Source organism: Ictalurus punctatus, chromosome 29 (assembly GCF_001660625.3).
Source record: "Ictalurus punctatus breed USDA103 chromosome 29, Coco_2.0, whole genome shotgun sequence".
Lineage (NCBI taxonomy): Eukaryota > Metazoa > Chordata > Actinopteri > Siluriformes > Ictaluridae > Ictalurus > Ictalurus punctatus.
Window position 1 is genome coordinate 2141305 of NC_030444.2, and position 15142 is coordinate 2156446.

Sequence of the window (15142 nt, forward strand, 5' to 3'; positions counted from 1 at the left end):
CAGTGTATCTTTACTTACTGTGATTTTTCTGTACAGCACCATACAGTTGTCATCGTCAAACGGGAGGTAGCCACACAGCAGGGCGAACAGCAGCACGCCCATACTCCAAACATCCGCCTAGAACAAAGGTCACAATATAAACAATAAGCTTCTACAACACGAGTGACTCGATCACAAATACACTCACACACACACATACGTGTGCTCACCTCTGAACCGATATACGATTTGCCCTGGATGAGTTCTGGAGCTGCGTAGGCGGGGCTTCCACAGCACGTCATGAGTTCGTAACCGAGACCGCCCTACAGGAAAGAAAAAAACCCATCATGGTCATCGTTAGACAAACGAGAAGGCAAGCTGTTGTTTATCGAATGCAAATCCACGAGCGATTTACGAAGCGTCTAAAGAGAAACACACAAACCTTTGGTTTGGCGCAGAGCCCAAAGTCGATCAGCTTCAAATTGTGGTCCTCATCAATCAGCAGGTTTTCCTGGGCGGGAAAAAATAATACAAATCACATCAAACATAGTATTAGATGAATAAAACTACTAGAACTTAAAGCAAACACAAGAATTCGCCAGCGTACAGGCTTGAGGTCACGGTGGGCGTATCCCTGACTGTGGACGTAGGCCAGTGCCGATACGATCTGACGGAAGAACACACGGGTCTCCTCCTCCGTCAGACGGTCTTTCGCGACGATGTAATCGAACAGCTCTCCTCCGGGACAATACTGAAGGAGAGGGGGAAAACAAACAAACAAAAAAACACAGATACAGTAGATATAAAAAAATATACTTCACAGCCACAGCGTGTATGAGGAACATTCCAAGAAGTGGCACGATATTACTACGACACATGTTTGTATCATGATATATAAGAGTTTCCAACAAATTATACCATACACACACCTCGAGAACCATGTATATCTTGCTGGGCGTCTCAATGACGTGGTAAAGGCGACACACGTGCTGATGACTGAGGTTCTTCATCGCTTCGATCTCAGTCTTCACGCGAGGCAGGTCGTCCTGCAAGACAGTATTCACTACGTTTGAATCGGACCGTGATTTACGTCCTCGTTACGGTTCGTCTGGGCAGAACTCACCCCAAGGACTTTCTTTTCCATGATTTTGATGGCCACTTTCTCGCCGGTCAGGATGTGTCTGCCAAGTTTGACCTTCGCGAAACCACCTGCAGAGGGATTGAAGCAGACTTACCCGTGGTGTCCAAAGACATTTCCCTCTCGTTCTATATCGCAACACTGTGGAGAAACGTTACCTGAGCCAATGGTTTCATAAACCTCATAGTACCTGAGGAGCTCGGAGGCGTCATCTACAGGCATGCTCTCACGTTTTACCTGCAAAGCTAGAGAGTGAAAATCCATGAGATCCTCATACAGCATCTGAATGCTGTCAAATAATCATATTCTTTTTCTCTCTCTCTCTAAATAAATAACAAATAACATGCACGATTCTAGGACACATTGATGTTTGTATACATCATTACTGGTAGGCCAAAGAAGAAAATTGCTAGCCGGGTCATTATTTGAAGAAATGTGGATGTAGAGAACAAGTTAAATGATAATGATGTCTAGTTATATGATAAGAATATTCTATTACAGAAATGAAGGAGTCGATTCAGCACTCGATTCGGAGTACTGGGGGATCAGTTAATACGATTCTAAGCACTAATTTTGATGAACTTCTGGTCTAATTGAACCCGATAACATCTCAGATCGACTCTAGTTTCTGACTTTAAACCGTCCGTGTTCAAACTTGCTACAAATCCATTTCAATTTGCGGAATCGACTCGCCATTCAGAGCGCATGGGAATCGGAGAATCGACTCTATATTAGCGATTCCACTCGCAGTTTTGCTAAAAGCTGTAAGCGTTCCAGCTCTTCCAACAGTTTTTACTGAATTTCGTGCATAATAACGAGCACTTCAAGTGACATAAATATCGACGATACAAACGTCATGGCCGACATTTTCTGTAAGGTTAAAATAAACGACACAGTGAACTGTCAAGGCAGCTGATAAAGCTAATTATTCAGCAAGGCAAGTTCTTTTTTTTTTAACTCACCGTTCGTATCCGAAACTTAAATCCTTACGGCAAAGTTTTTTTTTAGACAAAATACACGCGGAAACTTTTCAGAAATAATCTGAAATCGACTATCCAAACATTATCCGTCCAAACCACAAACGCCAAAGAGATTTTTTTTGAATTTACCACTCGCTGTTTGCGTCACTTCCGGTTTCCGCTTAGAACAAAAGTCCCCCAGAAACCAACAACGGTCATTAAAACAAAATTCATATTAAAGAAGCGACGCATGAACAATGTTCATAAATTGTCTCTAAAAACAGTATGAAATTATGAGTAGTAAAGTTGACTGCATGCATACCAACTAGCGTGTCTCAATAAATCCACAGTGTAGTAATGAACTACTGTCATGGCGCCTATTAATTAGCTTTTCCAAAATACAGTTACATTATGAAGAAAATGAGGACCACACAGACAAAAACAAAGAAAAAAACACAAAAGAAACTATCCTAGAAATTCCACTACAAATTCCATGACAAACCATCAGCTGTTAACCATTAAAACTATTATGTAGTAGGAAGTGTTAAGGACGTAGGTCTTTAATGGTATCCACTAGACATAAGCCTAACATGGTTTCCACTACAAATACTATTACAAACCATCAGCTGTTAAAGAATAAAACCATTATGTAGTAGGACGTAGGCCCTTAAGGGTATCCACTAGACATAACGTCACTAATAGAAGGCAATAAATTACCAGTAGACACCCACAGAGACCATTACAGTTTCCATTAAAACCATTACAAATTCTATGTTTTCAGATGCAGGGTAGCAACAGAATTTGTGATCGTTTTTTCCAAGTATTTGCTAAGCAATTGATTAAAAACCAAAAAGGTCATTGTAAACGTTTCACTCTGTTCTAGGATGTAGACAATCACACTCCACATCTTGTGGATTTCCTCTGGGTGTCTCTGATCAAGAAAGAAAGAAAAAAAAAAAAAAAGAATACTTTGATGAAACTTTCATTAAGTACATGTTCAACATTTACAGAAGGAGACTATCATTGCTATGTAACCATCAGTCATGTTTTCAGGACAGGAGTTTTGCCCTTTCTGCTTTCCAGCTTCTCTGGAACATTGTGGGTCTTTGACACCCAGGGTATACAAACTAGTGGGTCTTAAGTCATTTAAGTTTATTGTGGTAAACATTTTATGACATGATGCAAGAAAAATACATTGCAGTAATACAGTACCACCACTTCTTTCCACCTTGAATGTTTCCCCCAGAACACTTAAATAACCAGTCACTGATACTGCTCAGGTAGGTGGCATACTTAAAGCATCTTACACTAGCACAAGGCACTAACTCGCCAGCAGGAGCAACTTGGGGGTTCAGTGTCTTGCCCAAGGACACTTTGGCATGTGGAGTCATGTGGGCCAGGAATCAAACCCACAACCCTACAATTAGTGGAGACCGCACTCTACCACCCAAGCCCCAGCCACCCCAGGCTGGTAGTTGGTCATCCTTGCACTTACAATTAGAGGTACTGTTAAAACCAAGATATTAGATAAGGTTATTTGTATTGTAGAAGATGGTGCAGGTCCTTCTTGTGTCACAGCAGTTTGCTCAACAACTAATGCAGCCCCTAGTGAAGCCCATGCATATCATGTGGCAAAATATGAATTTGAAATCAAACAGGAGGCCAAGCATTCCAGTGCCATTTGTACCACCAGAATGATTAATCAAAGCTCATGCAATGAATCAAAAAATAAACCATAATGAAAGGGCACAACAGACAGCATGTCTATAAGTTTATTTCAAGTTCAATAACAGCATCCCCACCATCCATTTTCAGGGAGCAACTTGAAACTTGTTCAGGTAGCTCTGCTGGTTGAGAATCCATCTTGCTCATGGGAAGAACTTGAAAACCTTGTAACCTGAACTCGGTGATGAACAGGAGCAAGTCATTACGAGTCACTCTGCTTCTCCTGTTCAATTACTGCAAGGGAGAGGGGAAAAAGAAAGCGCAGGTCAGTGTTAAACTCTGATACCAGAAACTGGCAGTGTTAAACCCCAGTAGTTAGTTTGTCTAGCAAACACGGGTCAGTGATGTTTGAGAAAACTGGCCAGCCCCAAGCCAATTTACTTGCAGAACTTAACCTGTTTACATCATGTGTACATGCCATCCATTCACTCATTTTCAAAAGGGACAGAGCAGACCAAAATAGCACCAAAGTTACACTAATCAGGTCTCAGACAGCCAGTCAAACTAGATTTGAGAACATTCCAGAAGAGAAAGCTTAACCACCACCCAAAGCCACTGCAAGTGAAGAAAGCCATGAAGTCAGCCCTGCAGTTGTTAGAAAACCCTGAAGTTAGAATGCACAAAGAGAGCTCATGTTCACTGATGGGCAAATACAGGTTCTCCGCTGTACTACAGGTGTTAAGAGCATAGAAGACATTAAGAAGGTGCAAGATCAAAGTTGGAAACCAACGTTAGTTTCAAAATCCAGGGAATATTTAGGTTTACAAACCAAGACAAGCTGAAGAACTAGATACCCTTACCCTCTTTGGTAGGAAGAATATTCTTCTCCTGAGTCTCAGTCTTCTTCAGTTTGGACTTATCAAAGTGGGAGATCTCACTGACATCAGGCTTGTCGGCCATCTTGCAGAAAGCTGAACCCTCTGGAGAAGCCAGAGAACATGAATTATTTCACACTCGGAGAAACTCAAATCTGAAAAATCCACAGAATACTTACAGGCTGGAATCAACTAAATATGATAAGACCAGAAACCAGCACACCAAACACAAAGACAACAAGCAAGCTTAGCGTGCTGCTTCTTTATCTGAACTGAGACAGATCCTGAAAGGCTCAAGGTCCAATCAGAAAGAGCTGTGTTAATTAGGGAGCTGTTAATTGACTAATTAGTGCAATTGAATGAATATGGGGAATTCGCAGCAGGGCTGCAGGATCAAACATCCTGTGTGTTGTCTAGGAAACAATATTCAGGAATGAAACTAGTTACTCTACATCAGTGATCACTAACCCCACTCCTGAAGATCTACCTTCCTGCAGGTTTCATCTCCAACCAAAATCTAACACAACTGGTTTAGTTGATCGAGAATTTCTTGAGGCAATGTTTAGATGGTCAGGTGGGCACGATTATGGTTTGAGCTAAAGTCTTCAGGAAGGTAGAGCTCCAGGAACAGGGGTTTTGACCACTGTTCTACATAGACAAAGGTTAAGGTAAAGTTGATCTATCAAAAATAGTCATGAGACATGTTTGGGGGTCTTAAATTTCTTCAGTTTTAAACTGGAAGGCAATTAGACAAAAGCTAACAATGGAAGTTTCCAGAATGTTAGTATTTTGTTCCTGTTTGTTTTTGGTTCTGGGACATAATTGTGATGGCTACTAGTTTAGCCTTTCAAACGTCACATTGGAGATTTGCTTATATGGTTTTAACAATGTTAAAAGTAGGCTACGTGGCGAAGGGAAAACAAAACGGCCTCCATTTTGACGTCAAATGGCTTTCTGCCTCAGCACATACACTAGCTTGATGTCACTCCACACCAGCATCAGACTAAATTAATTACAATTCCTATATTTAATTTTTTAACAAAATTATTCTTTAAAAAAAAAAAGGGGTGGTTTGTTTTTATTTTTTACAAATGTTGTTGCTGAATCAAGCAGTATTTTCTGAGGCTCTAAGCTTCCAATGCTTGTTAGCAAATCCCACACATGTACATTTCTTTCCTTTTTATTATTATTATAATTATTTTTTTCTTGATAAAGCGTTTCTTTAAATATCTCCTGTTCGATAAGGTTTGTGTGCGTTTCCTTTACGTGATATTTAAACTGATATTTGGTGATAAAACAGAAGAAGTGCACCTTAAATTCATGCATTCGTCCAACAGAGGGCGGTGTTGCACAACAAATACAAGACAGCACCCTATATGTTCTGGGTGTTTATTTACCACAGAAAAACCCGGATGAAAGGAAACCTCCACCCTGAAACACTTTAAATATGCTCATATTAAACTATTTGTGATGTGTTTAGTTGATGACCCAGTTGAGACTCAGCACAGCTAGATATCTAGATAGATTGCGGTCTTTAGCTAGATCACATGTTAATTATATATATCGATACGCGAGTCATTCGGCATGGATTTACAGGGTTTTTTCTTTTCATAATATTAGACATTACCTTTGAGTGCCCATGCCTTCAGAGACTCGGAAAATGAATCTGATCAATGATCAGATGCGGGAAATCTGTTTATGGTCTGATGTTGATTTACTATCTCTCAAAAAAAAAAAAAACAGCTAGATAGCTGGTTTTTTTGCTAACCAGCTAGATAGCACGTAAACTAATTAGCAAAGTAACCAATTAGCAAGATGTTCTGACTGCGTATGCGGTTCAAAGGAAATAGACCAAACAAATCACTGAGGAAATCCCACTTGACTCTCCTTTCCTCGTGCTGTAATTGATAAGCACTTAACGGATAGTCCAGCCAAAAATGAAAATTCTGTCATCATTTACTCACCCTCATATTGTTCGGAAACTGTATGATCGACTTTCTTCTGTGGAACGTCAAAGAAAATATTTTGAGAAATGTCTCAGTGGTAGTGTGGTTGTTGTTTTTTTTTGGGCCATACAATGGAAGTCAATGGGCACCAAAACGGTTTGGTTACCAACATTCTTCAAAAAATCTTCTTTCTTGTTCCGCAGAAGAAAGAAATGCATACGGGTTTGGAACGCCATGAAGGTGAGTAAGCGATGACAGAATTTTCATTTTTGGGTGAACTACCCCTTTAGTCGTCGGGGAAGTGGACGCGTTACGAACTGGTTTCTGCAGTCGCTAATTTAGCAGACAGAATTGTGTAAGAATCAGAAATATGCTGCATCCGGGAGTGTGTGAAACGCGATTATGACCCGGGCGCCTCTGCATACGCTGCATATTTAAAGTGTTCATTTGCATTAATAAGGTGTCCTTATGCTGATTGAAATACAAATGTATGTATATATGCGTATGTCACATGGCACAAGTCTGACACCTAAGAGGTCAAAATCTCTCTCTCTCACATGCACACACACACACTCACTCCAGCAAAAGAGATGTCAGATCTATAATATATACAAATAAAGATTATTATTATTTTTATTACTGCTACTAGACACTGGGATGTTTCCTATTCATCCTATACAACTGTATTTATTTTTAGAAATCACTGTAACAGATAATATTCTGTGTGTGTGTGTGTGTGAGAGCCAGCTACTTGTCTTTGGATGCCAAATTAGCCTTTTGCTCAGTGACTGAAACATCCATACCGTCTCTCTACCATCTCTCTCTCTCACACACTCTCACACTCTCTCTCTCTCTCTCTCTCTCTCTCTCTCTCTGTAATGAGAGATCTGTAGTGCAGTTAAAAGCGTATGCAAATGAGACAGCTGGCATCACACACGCACACACCATGTGACCTGTCAAGGTGGGGGTGGGTGAGACGCACTGCGGTGGGGAACCCTATACACACACACACACACACACACACACACACACTGCACGAAGGCTTCACTGAAATAATCCCTACATGCTTGAATAAAAGTCAGTGCAAGGTTGACTTTGGAATAAGGTGTGTGTGTGTGTGTGTGTGTGTGTGTGTGTGTGTGTGTGTGTGTGTGTGTGTTTTACCATGCACATCTACACAGCCCAGAAATACTCAAAGAACATAGGCATGCTCTTCTGTTCTAGTGTGTGTGTGTGTGTGTGAGACCAGCAGCAAGTCTCCAGCAGGAGATGTGCCAGAGCTAGTGTTAAGCTGCCAGCTCACATGAAAAGACACACACACACACACACACACACATTCCAGCAGACCAGATTGGCACTGTGAAGATTCCCTCCTGCCAAAGCACTCTCTCTCTCTCGCCCTCCCTCGCTCTCATTTTCTCTCTCTCTCTCTCTCTCTCTCTCTCTCTCACACACACTTTCCCTCTACAGCTGACGAGTGTGTAAGAGGTTGTGAGCTCCAGACTGCCAAATTCTATTTGACATCTGTGCGTGTATATGAATATAGAGTACCTTTTTTATTACACCACGACCTCGTTAACTGTATCTATCAACATTTGCTTTGTGGCTAAACCCATCAAATTAACCCGCAGAATATGTTTAACGTTAAATCCCGGGGCGATCCATCTTGCGAGATCAAATATCAGATTGTGTACTAATTCACTCGCTGATAGAAATGATTATATCACGACTGCCGGGGCTCCTTATCACGTCGTATGAAGCGGCACGAGCAGCGAACGAGTTAACAAGCTAATCTACTGTACAACACCACATCGCACCGCGTTTTAAAGTTAAACCGATTCCCGTCGAGTTCGGATTTTGACCGGACCTTCAACGACATCGGGAGTAACTGTAAACGGATAAAAAAAAAAAAAAAAAACAACAAATGATGGAAGTGGTTTATTCCTAATTAAATTCAACCGACGGTTTCAGATTTAGAAATATGCTAGCATTTATCACAACGCTAGCTAGCGTGTAAATAAATGACCAACGGATGAACGTTGAAATAACCTGAATGATAAAAGTATTCCCAGCGAACACGGGTACTAGTTATATAATAATAATAATAATAATAATTTTAACTCACAAACTAGCATGAGAGTAAACTGGCTAAGCGATAAACTAGCATGTTAGTAAACAGACCAATTCATTATGCAAGCCAGCAGTATAGCAGGGTAGAACACCCATAAGAGGTGTAGCTACGAATTAAGAATGAGCATCAAATAATAATAAAGCATTAGCTTAAGCGCTAGCTCATGATTAGCCTTGCTAGCTGGATGTAGACGACGTTCTTAGCATGTCAGTCAATTATTGCGTAAACGACATCGGACAGTTTCCCTTAAAAATAGAACACTCTAGGTCACATGTGAATTCACTCACTTTTAGAAATAATTATGTTTAATAATGGAAAAACAAAATAAAACCACACACACACACACACACACACACACACACACACACACACACACAGAAAGGTCACAGTGTGTTTTGAAATAATCGATTAACGAATTGTGCGCTGAGGTTCCGTGGGCCAAACTAAAACCATCTGACTGAACTTCTGGAGCCAAAAAAGTGGATTTGCTGCACGGACGCTCTTAAAGCGGTTTTGTTTAATGTTGCATGTATTCTCTTGTGACCGCATTTGAACACCGTCCAACATCGCAGGAGCGAGAGTTTACAAAATGATGTTTTGGGGTGGGGGTCGGAGGACGAATGAGTCAGGGGTTTTGGGGTAGAAGGAGGCTGGTTGCCTGGCGTTCATCATGGGCCCCACCTTCTTTCTACCAGAGTTGGTGTTCGGAGGAAGCGGGGCAAAGAAGAACGACAGAGAGAGATGAAAACGTAGAGCTAGTGGTTGAAGATGGAGATCTGTAGGTGCAGAACTTGTGGATCCAGTGGAATTGAAGCTGTAGCAGATAGAGCTCTGGGTATGTTGAAGGAAAAGATGTAGGTCTAGAAGATCCGTTCGGCGATCCAGGAGTTGGCGGTGTTCGAGAGGTAGGTCTGGTAGATGTGGGTTTGTTGGTCGGACATGGAAATCTAATCGTTAATTGAGATTAGATTTTTTCAGTCGTCACTGGAATTGTAAAATTTGGAGCTGGAGCGCTAGCCAGTAGAGATAGGATTGAGGATAAGAGCTGGCAATGAGGATCTATCGGTCAAAGCTCTAACATTTGAAGTAGGTGAAGTCATTGGACATGGAGCTCGAGCAGATCTAGGGGCCCTAACAACGGGAGATCGAGATCCGGTCGTTGCCGATCGAGCAGTTTGAGGTCTAGCGGACGTGGATTGAGATCAAACTAGTTGGAGATGGAGCTCTAGCAGATGAAGCAGATCCAGCAGTTGGAGATGGAGACCGTTTTAGGTGTAGCCAAGGGAGGTGGATATCGTGCAGGTGGAGACTGATCACTAAGAGTTGAAGAGGCAGCAGATGAGGATGGGAACGTAACGGTTGGAGATGGAGATCTACCAAGTGGAGTTGGAGAACTACTAGATGGAGATGGAGCTCTAGCAGTTGGAGTCGGAGATCTAGCAGATATAAACATGGCTGCTGCAGTTGGGAACATGGCTGGAGTTGAGGGTGCTCTTAGGAGGTAGCGGTGCTACAGTTACGAGGCACAAGTGCTCTGGTACCTGCAGACGGAGAGAAGGAGTGAGCGACAGGAGAAAGAGAAAGAAAGGATGGGAGGATCGAGGGGAAAAAATGGGAATGGACGTTAGAACAAGAGACGTTAGAACATTCCATCACGCAGTGTGGCATGGCACAATATCAAATCCATAACACATCTACCATACATAAACTTATTTACAATATACACTTGATGGTCTCTCTGTTTTCACGAAGACTAAAGTATTGGCACTCGCTGCATTGTTTGGTTCACTTACATTTAAAAAACGGCATTGTGCCGTCTGTAGTGTTACGCAAGACTTAATTTTTTTAATCTGTCCCCCCCCCCCCCCCCCAATCCATTGTTTTTATCAATGCTTTTGCAAAAGCAATACAAGTAAAACAATCTCCTACTTTTCAGTAGCTTATGACTGATTGTGCACATCTCTAAAATCATTTTAAAGCTTAGTTTTAAAAAAATAAAAAAACTATTGGATGGGTGCTGATACTCTGATGATATGCAGTTTCAGTATCAGTATTCGGAGCCGAAAAGATAAAAGTGGCAGTGTGCCATTTCTAGTATTATGCAATGTGCCACACTGTCTGGGGTGTGTGTGTGTGTGTGTGTGTGGGTGTATGTGTGTGTGTGTGAGAGAGAGAGTGAGAGAGAGAGATTGATTCACCTCTAGGCCCAAAATCTCTCAAGTAGCAGTTCGTGCAGTAGGGCTTTTCATCATGCTGGAAAACACACACACACACACACACACACACACACACACACACATTTCTGTGAAGAAAAGCCTGAGCATGCATAAACCACATTAGATTGAAGCGAATGATTGGGAAGTGCTTCAAACAAGGCCATTCAGCTCTGTATTCTCATTTAAAATAATAAAATATACTATATAAAATAATAGATATATTGTTCATCCAGCTCTCTGCCAGCTTCAAACTTTGGGAGGCGGGGCCTACTTGGTGGGGGCGGAGTGGCACCAAACTGTACACTTTTCCATAATGGCCGCCTACATAATGTTACCGTGTTCGTGGTGAGGTTTTGTCCGTGTTTATAGGTCACAGTGTCCTAAACCACATCAGCACATCGGCGCAACATCTGTGTGACATCACTGAGTGGGTCGAAGAAGATATTTATAGAAAAGATTCTGGGCTTTGTAGCTCGGTATTAGCTCTGTATGTAGCTCTGAATGAAAGAAGCCGGCTTTAAACACCAAACATGGCTGTGTGGCGAGATTTGGGAATGGGGGACAATTGATTTTGAAATGACGAACTATTCATTTACTGATAAAGATGATTAGAAATAAGGAAGAGATCGTGTGTGTGTGTGTGTGGGTGGGTGTGTGTTTGAGTAAGTACCTCTGCATGTTGGCCAGCCGTTAGCTGCCGTTTACACTTGTCGCACTTCAGACACAGGGGGTGATAATCCCGGCCTAGCGACCTCTTTTTCTCACCTGAAAAAAATCACAGATGAAGAGGTCAGGTCAAGTCCCTTACGTCCGGTGTCACCGATACTGCTGTTGCAATTAATTCTCTCTGACATCTGAGTATATAAAGGCACAGCGCCGTTTCCCTGAGTCAACACCTGCTCCAGGACTGGTAACCAGTACCACGTTGGTGGAAATAAACATTTAATCCAAACGATAAACACAGGCAGACACTAGGACCGAGGTTCTGCGTCAGATCTGGGGAAATGGCGAACGCCTACATTCATTTATCTGGTCAGGGTTGCGGTGGATCTGGAGCTCCATTCCACACTCGCTCACTTACTCACACCTACAGGCAATGTAGAATAGCCGAGGAACCCGCAGAACCTGGAGGAAACCCATGAGACAGTAACCTGAGCTCAGAATTGAGCCCGAGACCCAACAGTCATCTGTTCTACCTGCTACACCAACCACATAGTTTTAAAAAAAAATTCTTTAAAGGGGGAGTGGGGGGTTGTATGGTTAATGGATTTAGGTGTCTACTTGAAATCTTAAATGTTCTATATAGCAATCTAGATCAGAGGGATGGTTTTGGATGGTTAATGGTTCTAGGTCTGTACTTGAAAATCTTTTTTTTTTTTTTTGGTAAAGGTTTCTTCACTTTTTTTTAATATGAGGAAAGCTTTCAAGGTTCTATGTACTGTATGACTGGGCAACAGAGGGTTTCTGGATGCAGAATGGTTCTTGGTGTCTACGTGAGATCTTTTCCCAAAGGGAAACCCTCTGTTGTAGGGTCTCGGGGAACCCTTTAAAGGTTCTAGGTAGGATTGTACCAAGGAGGATCTTTGGAAAAAGGGACGGCCGGCGTTCTAGGGTTCCCCCCCATATAGGCAAACTAAATAGTGCTTATTAAAAAATTTCATTTAATTTTGGATGTGTCCAAAGTTCCCGATTTCCCTCCATCTTGGAACGTCCACAATTTGGCCTCCGTCTTGGCCCGCTTTCCGTTCTCACGCAGAATCAACATGTCCTGTGCTGCCTGCTGTCTTCACTCTGTAACACAGATTACAGGATTGGGCCAGAAACCGTTGTCCCAGTCATCCCTGGCTCCCAGTCGGTTGCGAGTTTCCAGAACTTTCTAGCAGAGCTTGGCTTTGGAGAGCGTCCTTTCTGTAAGCAGCCATGGCTTTTAGCCTTGCATCTGCCAGATTAAACAATCTCTCTCTCTCTCTTTCTCTCTCTTTCTCATGCTTTCTGTGTCTGTTATGCTGTCTCAAGCCAAATCCACTTCCTGCCGCAAACCTGAACCTCCAGCTCACTTCCTGTACTGGCTGACTCATGGAGAGTTAGTTTGAGAACGGTTAGGTTCGTTTTCTTTCTCTCTCTCTCTCTCTCTCTCTCTCGCTCTGACATACAGCGTATAGCCGACATGCAATCATAAGCCAACATTTATAAAAAGGTTTTTGTCCAGTCTTTGAAAGTCCCTTTCGAACTGCAGTGTGGAAAGTTTCAGAACTTCACCATGAAGTCATTTCTAAGCTGTCAGTTACATTTGGCCACCCAAACGAGTTTACATTTGAAGCGAGACTTCAAAGAAAGAAGGGCTTTTGGCGCAGCAGATCCATCTCACGCTGAAAATCGAGGTTAAACAAGAGCTAGCGTAAGGCCAAGCACCCTGCTAAAGCCTTAGATTGATCTCAAGCTGTTACTAAGGACACGGTTATGGCTATTTTTGGGCTGCGTCTTGGAGCAAACCATGATGAACGTATATACGATGACTCTCTGTGGTCACGGGAGTTCTGCGTTAAGGGCTTTCGCTGTCTCCTGCTCGTCTTTTGCGACTTTTAGGCTCGAAAATAGGTTTTGAACCACGCTCGGAAACGTCTTAACTCAAGCACTGTCTATTCCCATAAATTTTTAAAAAGTGTTTCATAGAGCAGAAATGAATACGAGGCGGATAAATAGATCGTCCCTTCCAAAACCAAGAGGAAACAGAAACCGTTTTTTTTTTCTTTCTTTCTAAAACAGGAAGTAAGCGAAGAGGTCAAGAAACAATACGAAGTCAAGCGGACTCACCGAAGTAGACGGGTTTCCCGCAGATGGGGCAGTAGCTCACCATGGCTGCAGCTGGCTCGAGACGAGACCCAGGAAATATGCTAACGCTTCGAGACGCATGAAAGGATGTGGCTTGAGGTGCTAGCTGACAGGAAGTGATTTCGGCACACACGCGCACAAAAAAAAAAAAAAATTTTAAACAAAAACAATATCGAGCGACGCAAACGCGGGGCGTGATTAGAAGCGAAGGTGTGACGATGAACTGCGAGTTGGGTTTCGCTTAGCGCTCGTAACACCTGCGGTTAGAAATCAAAGGTGTGAAGTCACCCAGAGATTGATGGTCGAAATGTCTTGATTCTGATTGGTCAGAAATTCTTGATTCTTGAATGCGCTTGTTCTAATACGTTATCGTTTCTATAGTTACGGCTTTTTTACAGTACGTCAGTGTTACTGCACCATCATTTCCTAATGAGGTTCTTTTATAGATTAGACATTAGAGAGAGAGAGAGAGAGAGAGAGAGAGAGAGAGGACTGAGAAAGAGAAGAGGATGAGGGAGAAGGGCACGGACATGACATCAGGTCATATTTCATCAGTCCCTTTTTTCCTTCCTTTCTTTCCACCCTTTCTCTTGTCCGCTCATCCCTCCTCTCTCATCCTCTCTCCCACAGATTACACAGATCCAGTGTGGGAGAGTCGGACAGGAAACCCAAAATTACTACACACACACACACACGCACACACACACTCATCAATGACATCACCAGACAGAGGCTTTAGAGAGAGGGCCTTTGTGAAGCCTCTTCTCTGAAACAGTGTGTGTTTCTGTATATGTGTGTGTGGGAGAGAGAGAGAGAGAGAGAGAGTGAGCAAAACATAGTATCCTCCTCCTTAAAGGTGCAGTCTGTAATTTTTATTTTTCATTTCAGCAACAGTGTGACATTCTGAATCGAGGTTTGTGTTCTTTGGCTTGTTTATTTCTGTGCAGATGGATCGGCTCAAACGATTCCTCGGACCAATCCTGCGGCACGGCGTGGTGCGACGTTTCTCCGCTTCCCCTCTCGCAACATTACCTGCAATTCGTTCCCGTTTACCGTTCGACACGCTCTATACGACCGCTTATTAAACGCCTAGAGAGACATTAGGAAGAAAAATAAAGATTGGAAGGAAGAAGCAGAGCTCGTTGGTGCCGCCGGTGAGCGTACATACTGTAGCTATTACAGTTGGGAGTTTTCACATTAATTATTGCGTTATTTAATTCGCGTTTAACGTAAAAACTTCGTTAGCTCTCTCTCTCTCTCTCTCTCTCTCTCTCTATATATATATATATATATAACTCTAGATACACCAGGTTCCCATTAGAACGATAAAACGAATGATTGCCAGGCCACGCCCATGATCAACGCCCACATTTCCATTCTCTTTTATTGCTGGAGTTGCTT

The 15142-nt window shown here is 42.4% G+C and overlaps 3 protein-coding genes across 6 annotated transcripts in view; all 3 read right to left on the minus strand.

The window, feature by feature from the left end:
- melk (maternal embryonic leucine zipper kinase) overlaps positions 1 to 2245 on the minus strand; it is an 11285-nt gene extending 9040 nt beyond the window's left edge. For 2 of the 3 annotated variants that reach the window (XM_047152328.2, XM_017461408.2), the window contains exons 1-8: positions 2080 to 2245; positions 1276 to 1362; positions 1103 to 1188; positions 909 to 1025; positions 587 to 730; positions 422 to 490; positions 210 to 302; positions 19 to 117 (exon numbers count right to left, since the gene is read on the minus strand). In XM_047152328.2, the coding sequence (XP_047008284.1) occupies positions 19 to 117; positions 210 to 302; positions 422 to 490; positions 587 to 730; positions 909 to 1025; positions 1103 to 1188; positions 1276 to 1339 (672 nt within the window). In that variant the 5' untranslated portion in view covers positions 1340 to 1362; positions 2080 to 2245. The remainder of the gene's footprint in view (positions 1 to 18; positions 118 to 209; positions 303 to 421; positions 491 to 586; positions 731 to 908; positions 1026 to 1102; positions 1189 to 1275; positions 1363 to 2079) is intronic. The other variant, XM_053677714.1, reaches the window with a different exon arrangement.
- A 1570-nt stretch (positions 2246 to 3815) lies between these two features.
- Positions 3816 to 4843, minus strand: LOC128629433 (thymosin beta-b). 2 transcript variants are annotated; one of them, XM_053677546.1, is made up of 3 exons: positions 4796 to 4843; positions 4602 to 4721; positions 3816 to 4035 (listed from the first exon to the last, which is right to left on the minus strand). In XM_053677546.1, exons 2-3 carry the CDS (start codon positions 4699 to 4701, stop codon positions 4004 to 4006), a joined length of 132 nt encoding a protein of 43 aa, XP_053533521.1. In that variant the 5' UTR covers positions 4702 to 4721; positions 4796 to 4843; the 3' UTR covers positions 3816 to 4003. The 2 variants fall into 2 exon arrangements, with proteins under 2 accessions (XP_053533521.1, XP_053533522.1); XM_053677547.1 differs by having other exon boundaries at positions 4800 to 4837.
- A 4128-nt stretch (positions 4844 to 8971) lies between these two features.
- On the minus strand, positions 8972 to 14149 carry zgc:195282 (LIM_TLP_like domain-containing protein). Its single transcript, XM_017461414.3, has 4 exons — positions 13724 to 14149; positions 11580 to 11674; positions 10892 to 10946; positions 8972 to 10234 (listed from the first exon to the last, which is right to left on the minus strand). Exons 1-4 carry the CDS (start codon positions 13764 to 13766, stop codon positions 10188 to 10190), a joined length of 240 nt encoding a protein of 79 aa, XP_017316903.1. The 5' UTR covers positions 13767 to 14149; the 3' UTR covers positions 8972 to 10187.
- Between the last annotated feature and the right edge of the window lie 993 nt (positions 14150 to 15142).

Bases quoted from the DNA above. Each gene is read 5' to 3' on its own strand.
- LOC128629433 (XM_053677546.1), bottom strand. From the start codon at position 4,701: ATGGCCGACAAGCCTGATGTCAGTGAGATCTCCCACTTTGATAAGTCC. The intron at 4,036-4,601 runs GTAAGGGTATCT...TCTCCCTTGCAG, and splicing joins TATTCTTCCTACCAAAGAGG to TAATTGAACAGGAGAAGCAG.
- zgc:195282 (XM_017461414.3), bottom strand. From the start codon at position 13,766: ATGGTGAGCTACTGCCCCATCTGCGGGAAACCCGTCTACTTCG. The intron at 11,675-13,723 runs GTGAGTCCGCTT...GATTTTTTTCAG, and splicing joins CGGGAAACCCGTCTACTTCG to GTGAGAAAAAGAGGTCGCTA. The intron at 10,235-10,891 runs GTGAATCAATCT...CTCCGTCTGCAG, and splicing joins GAGAGATTTTGGGCCTAGAG to GTACCAGAGCACTTGTGCCT.